Raw genomic sequence first — 6,546 nt, 5'->3', positions numbered from 1 at the left:
GTCATTGCTTGAACCCATTTCTAGTTAGATTTTTGAAGCATTTCTCGCACTGGTGTACACTTCTGAGGTTTGATTTGCGTTTCCTCGTAAACCCCCATCAATTCTGAGTGGCAATGTTTCGCCCTTTTCAGATTTATGGCCGTCCCCAGCAAATGTTTTCCGATATGATGAAAGCTTAATATACCTAGAACATGACAATGAAGAGCACTAGTTCTCCAATAGGCCATATGTAAATGTGCCTTCTTATATTTCAAATTTTTACCGCTGATTCAAGAAATATGTCAGAGTGGCATTTCTCATCAGGCTGGCCAGGTTTTTTTTCAGCCAACGATGCTAGCTCGTGCGAAAGCAATGCTGAAAAAATGCTAATTAGAGTTCGAAAATGCTAGAACAATGGAATTTTTTGAGGAAAAGCAAAGTATTTATGTTGCTCATGAAGAAATTCACTGTCACAATTTAATTATATTTGGCACTCTTTGACATGATTATAGACAGTTATTTTGTTTAAAGGTGAAGATGACATGTTCAGTTTCATACATGTGTACATGCACAAGAGCCATACAATAAAAGCCCTGTGGACTTATGAAAAGGGCTTTATTCACCTGGTTCCTAAGACAAACGTCTTTGGATATGTTTACTCATGAAGCAATAGTCAATTATTTTTGATAAGCTATAAACTATTCTAGGTTTGTGAAGTGAGTAAAACTTCATTCAAGTTGATTCACAAAGGTAGTGCTTGTCACATTTTACAAATATTTTAGAGAAATTCCAGCTTGGCCTGTTTCACTCGTCCTGATCCTTATGTCGGTGACGTAAGAAAGAAGAAAGAATTATTCTTAGTGTGTTCTAGATTTTCAGGAGAGAAAGTGCTTCAAAAATCTCTCTTTGTTAAGTGATTTGAAACCCTCGTCAATGTGAAGAAAAAAAATACGTTATCATTTTATAGTTGTGTTCATTAATATTTGATGTCTTTCATCACCCTAGCAGTCAAATAACAGAGACCTCTGCAATTTAGGACCTTGGACCTCCGTATTTAGCTCTTGATAGAGAATTTCTCAATGGTTGGTTTATAGGATCAAATGGGATCAAACATGGGATGCAACGACACAGGAATCTTAAATAGACTCTAATCTAGAGAGCTATGATTCATTGCGTGTGCTCAGTTCATTAAAAAAAACACCTAATCAAACTCAAAAAAATCTTTAAACAGCATGCTGTTTGGTAGGGCATATATTTTCACTGAATAGGATAGTCCTTGTGCCATAGATATATCTTTGCTTGAAACGTTGATGTGGGAAGAGGTTCAATCGAAGTCTGGCATGTTTTTAAACGTTTGGAGGTCATCATCAATCCGGAATGGTTTTACATAATCTTAGTTGTTTACAAAGCATGGTAATTGTTTTTTCTCGCACAATCTCTTTTTTCTGACTTTCATCCATGGGGGAATAATTATTACCATAGTGGATGGGTAACACGCTGGTAACAGTTGGTTCTTTTGAAGTGCTGAATGTTTCACGAGAAAATAAAGGTGCACAATGAAGCCCTCATGGCTCTTAAACCATGGTGATTTGGAACAGGCAGGAAGTCAAAATGGAAGTGTATGAAGCAAATTCATGTGATATTCTTCTCCATATGCCTCATTGGCCACATAATCTAATCTTGACACCAATCCAATGAATCTGGTCGTTATGTGTCCAGTTTGAGGTTAGTTCTTTATCCATTGATTTGGGACTGAGTCTTAGAATCGGTTGGGAAAGAGGATTGAGTTGGGAAGATGACATAGGAGCCGCTCTGACCAAGTTAACACTTTTGATGTATGCTCAACACCAATCAAATAGCGTCGCTTAGTGAGAAAATGTCTCTTTTAAGTAAGCGTTGAATTCTTCATGAGATCTGAGGCCATATTTTTAAAGCTCGTGCCTCGTAGTTAGGGACTTGATCGTTAACTGGTATGAGACGTCAGTTGTCAAAGTGGTGAGCGACTGCTTTCTCTTGGTAACGTCCAAGCCTTAACCTAGAGACTTGAAGAACTCGCCTCTGGATTGTGCCCATGGGTTGGTATGTGGTAACTTTTAAAGTTGGAAAATCAACGATAACGTACAATTTGACAGTATTTGCTTGTGAATAACTGTGGTTGCGTTAGTTGTATTTTGATGGATCTGTATTCTAATCTCTTCATTGTATGACAACTCCTCGGTGGTGTGGTGTGGTTTGCCATGCATTGTGATGGTTTCTTGCTTTCATTTCACCAGAACTGTCTCTTGGTCATTATTAATGGACACTCCCTTCTGATTCTATCCATTGACACAATTTCATTCAAGTAGTAAAGTAGCTTGTCAGCTTGTTGTAATTGCATTTCCAATGATCAATTAGCTTACAATTTCTTAGATCACGTAAGCTCAGTAAATTGGATTTGGATTCAAAGCCAAATTTGATGAGAAAGGTCTGTATAGGTAATGTTAAATATCCTACAGATTATCCATTGGCTTTTCGCTTTTGTCCTTATTGAACAAAGATTGTAATCGACTAAGAATCCTGTCATGAGTATAACCTATACTTTAAAAACAAAAATAAAAATTTAGGTATAACCATAAACAAACCAAGCAGCAAAGCATTGGTCAATAAGATAGATAAGTAAGAACATATTTTTAGTTGCCAATCTAAAGGAAATTTATTCAAATTCGGTCCAATAATATCTTTGAAGCTGAACTGAGGTGACGAAAAAGAGTTAGGAGTTACAAAAGATGGGTAGAATCCTGGGTAGAATAGTGCTATAAATGCCTTTTTCTTGCCTTGCAAACCCAGTGAAATTGTGAGGTTGAACTACTGGGATTATGAAGTCTTGGAAGACTTCATTCAAAAAGCTTTTAGACAAATATTGATAGAGATGAAGCATTTGGTAACAAAGTTGTCGGGGGTTTTCTCGAAAATATAGAACAGGTTTGAAATATGAATTTAAGTTGAAAATGGCCCATTAGAGAACTCATGCTCTTCACTTTCATGTTCTAGGTGTACTAGGCTTTCATCATATCTGCTAGGGACGGCCTTGAAAATGAAAAGGGCGGAAATCCCACCGTGCACCATTTGTTAGAGATTTATGTGTTTCTGGAGCTTTCTGTGCTTGAAAAGAAAAACACTAGTATTGTTTACATTTGGTTCTTTGTTGCACAAATATGTCCTATGTAGTTTGTCGAGCCCAAGTGTTCAATTCAGCTCAAGAAAACTTGAGACTGAGAGATCCCCTTATATGCGGGTAATATGTAGGTTCATTAAGGCACTTTTTTTTTACTGTTTTTGCATTCTACTAATATAGTACCGTGTGTAGCAATAAAATAAGAAAGGAAGCCTTCCGAATAGGTCTCACCTCGGTTGGCAGTGAGGATTTGTAGTAAAATCTCTTTCATTGATATGTTCATTCCATGCTCGCTTTGCTTCTCTTTACGATTGAATGTAGGCACCTTCAATACAACTGTGGACATCAAGTTAAAACAATGGGCCGAGGCCCAATTGGGTCGGAAATGCGTGGAAGTTGGCTGGGAGACCCTCCAGGAGCAATTCTACCAGCTCATGAATAAGGCCAAAAAGAACAAGGATCATGACGACATCTTTGACAAGCTTAAAGAACATGTGGTGCGTGAGGCCATGAATCAACACTCATGGGAAGATAGAGCGGCCGAAATGCTCAGGTACAAACATTGAATCATAGCGGGGATTGATACCCCTTTTTGATCACTTGTCGGTTCTAGTATTTATGTTGTTGAGAGGTGATAACTCGGTCTGATTGATTCCTCATAAGCTATCATTTTGAGTTATTCGCCCAAAATTTGTACATTGAACTGGGAGACCTAAGCGGAGAAATTCATTGAAACGACATTACCAGAATATTGCCCCTTTCAAAGAACTCGAAATGCCAGACGTTTATAAACATATCTAAATGTGTTGTCACTTTTTGTGCTTTAATTCTATTTTAGAGTAATCCAATTGAACACATTGGAAGATCGAAATGTGTCGGACAAAACGCAATGGGACAACGCCTTGCGGTTCTTGGAAGAGTCTCTTCAGGAAAAGATCCACGTGAATGAAGCTAATCTGAAGGAGAAGGTAAGAGGATGGACAAATCTTTTTTCATGCTTGGCGTTGACTCTTTGACAAGTATGTACAAGTGTGTGCACAAGGTAAGGCAATATATTGCAATAAAGAGATAACTGAACAAACAGTTCACAAGTGGGTCTGCATGATCAACAAACGTTTAATGGCTTTGACGATAAGCAGTTTTCGAGAATTGCTGTTTTTCGTTCAAGTACCAGATTCTTCTCCCCCCAATTTTTTGGTCATGATCGTTATGATATCCAATGATCAAACTACCCATGTTCGGATGCTTGACCTTTCCTCCCAATCAATGAATCAATCAGTACCCCATATGTCTCTATAGGTCGGTCCATCGTTCTACGAGAGATGGTTCCAGTGGCAAAATATGACCGAGGATCAACGAATTCGATCCGCCACCCGATCCGAGCTCGAGCGAATCCTTCAATCCAATCCCGAACACAAGTCCCAATTAGGCTTCGAGGAAATCACCACTGTAAGAAAGAGCTCAGTCACATGCACGTTTGTGTCATCATACCGTGTTAGTTAGACCAGTGGTCTTCCAATTTCTATCATCTATTGCCCAGATCAAGCGCAATCTGCAGATGGCCCAAGTGGAGGTCGATAACGATGTGATTCGAGAAACGTGGCATCCAGTGTATCGAAGACATTTTCTCAACAAAGCTTTGTCGCGTTGTTACGATTGCCGACGAGGATTCTACATCTACAAGCAAGGCTTGGAGACCGAAGTATGTTGAGTAGGGGGATAATACAAATCTACATAAATATGTGACTCAATATCTCGATAATGCATTTCTCCTCAGTTGGACTGCAACGATATTGTGCTCTTCTGGCGGATTCAGCAAATGTTAAAAGTTACAGCTAACGCATTAAGGCAACAGGTAAATGGATCTTCCTACTAGCTACTCTTTGAGGGATGTCTACTTTGTTTGTACAAGGAAATCAATAAGAGCTCCTATTTACGCAACAAGTTTGGATAAATGATAAGATTCGAAAGCTCAGTCGAACGAAAAAAAACTCCAGTGTATTGACACTACTAAATGCCTCCGATGTTGATTGCAAGGTTTAACGTTACAGAAATCGAAAGCATTGGTTATTAAATCGGCATCAATCTGTTAAAAAATATATGAAAGAGCAAAAGCACGCGGCACTTAGAACATTGAGAAATGTTCCTGATTTCTGCTTTTGAGTCAAGTCGAGAAAATGTATCATTGATAGGATGTCATGTTTGCTTTTGCCGTTGCAAGACATCTCAACCTTTTTATTTTGTTATCCGAATACTCGCAAGATCCATCAGATAAGCGGGATGGGGTATTAAAAACGGCCCCATTTCTTTTTCCCCTGATTGCACTTAAAAAAGAGTCAAAATCTTGACAACAGATGTCAAGAATGAGTCCAAGAACCACCGATTGAAATGTAAAATTTACTTTGTTATTAAAATTCGGGCTCTTAGACTTAAATGAAAAGTCGTCCAAGTGGTAGAACTCGTACATAAATAACTTTGAAGGTGACTATTATTGGCCAACACGAATTAGGGCTTCCTCTGAAATTTGCAGGTAATGAACCGAGAGGCCCGGAGGTTGGAAAAGGAGATCAAGAACGTGCTCGAGGATTTCTCGCAAGATCCTGAAGTGAAAGAGAAATTCCTCACTGGACGCCGGGTCTCTTTGGCCGAGGAATTGAGTAAGAAGAGATCACTCGATTTGCTTTTAAGTCGGAAATGAGATCATTCATTGATTTAACACAACGATTGTTTCACTTTCAGAGCGTGTGCGGCAGATCCAGGAGAAACTGGAGGAGTTCATCAAGGCCTTGAACACCGAGCGCGAGTGAAGGCGGTGATTTATAATTTCAAGCCTTCTGAGACATGTTCTTCACTCTGTTGTTTTCTTGGAAATACATGAGCTCGCAATGATGATCTGTGGTACTAATCCGAGGGGTGTGAATTTGACTCAGGTCGAATTAGTTCATAAGCACCAAAGCCTCAGGTGTCATAGAGATGTCATAGAATCCCGACGTGTTGGGAGATCAATTCTTATCATTGAGTACTATACTCAAGTGGTCCATTATCAGTATTTGAAGAACGAGGGGACTGATTTGCTGTCTATTTTGTTTATTTGTTTATTCATAATCGAATACCAGACTTCGCAGAACAAGATACTTCCAATTCCTCCCAAAAGTGCATGATATCACTGATATTATATAACAAATATCAAAACCCATACTTATTCCTTTTATAGTTCAATAAATTCAGCTCTTTGTTCAAATGGGAGCCTGCACTTTGGAAATAGTAATGAATTAAGGATTAAGAAAGATAAATATTGGTTTAACAATTGACAATCAAGAAAAAAATGCTTTTTCATCAATGATGCACCTCACTGGTACCTTAGTTTGTATCCCAAAACAAATACGATACCTAATTTTGAAGTGGTTTTTCTT

General features: G+C 38.5%; 1 protein-coding gene across 1 annotated transcript in view; it reads left to right on the top strand.

Annotated features, from left to right (window-relative positions):
• The window catches only part of LOC131882452 (dynamin-like 120 kDa protein, mitochondrial), a 15,821-nt gene extending 9,798 nt beyond the window's left edge, over window positions 1-6,023 (top strand). The window contains exons 17-23 of the mRNA XM_059229597.1: window positions 3,455-3,686; window positions 3,972-4,101; window positions 4,433-4,582; window positions 4,674-4,835; window positions 4,911-4,988; window positions 5,664-5,790; window positions 5,873-6,023. Coding sequence (XP_059085580.1) covers window positions 3,455-3,686; window positions 3,972-4,101; window positions 4,433-4,582; window positions 4,674-4,835; window positions 4,911-4,988; window positions 5,664-5,790; window positions 5,873-5,940 — 947 coding nt within the window. The 3' untranslated portion in view covers window positions 5,941-6,023. The remainder of the gene's footprint in view (window positions 1-3,454; window positions 3,687-3,971; window positions 4,102-4,432; window positions 4,583-4,673; window positions 4,836-4,910; window positions 4,989-5,663; window positions 5,791-5,872) is intronic.
• Window positions 6,024-6,546: the final 523 nt, after the last annotated feature.

The sequence above is a fragment of the Tigriopus californicus genome, chromosome 6 (genome assembly GCF_007210705.1).
Source record: "Tigriopus californicus strain San Diego chromosome 6, Tcal_SD_v2.1, whole genome shotgun sequence".
NCBI lineage: Eukaryota > Metazoa > Arthropoda > Copepoda > Harpacticoida > Harpacticidae > Tigriopus > Tigriopus californicus.
This window is presented reverse-complemented; position numbering and strand designations above follow the sequence as displayed.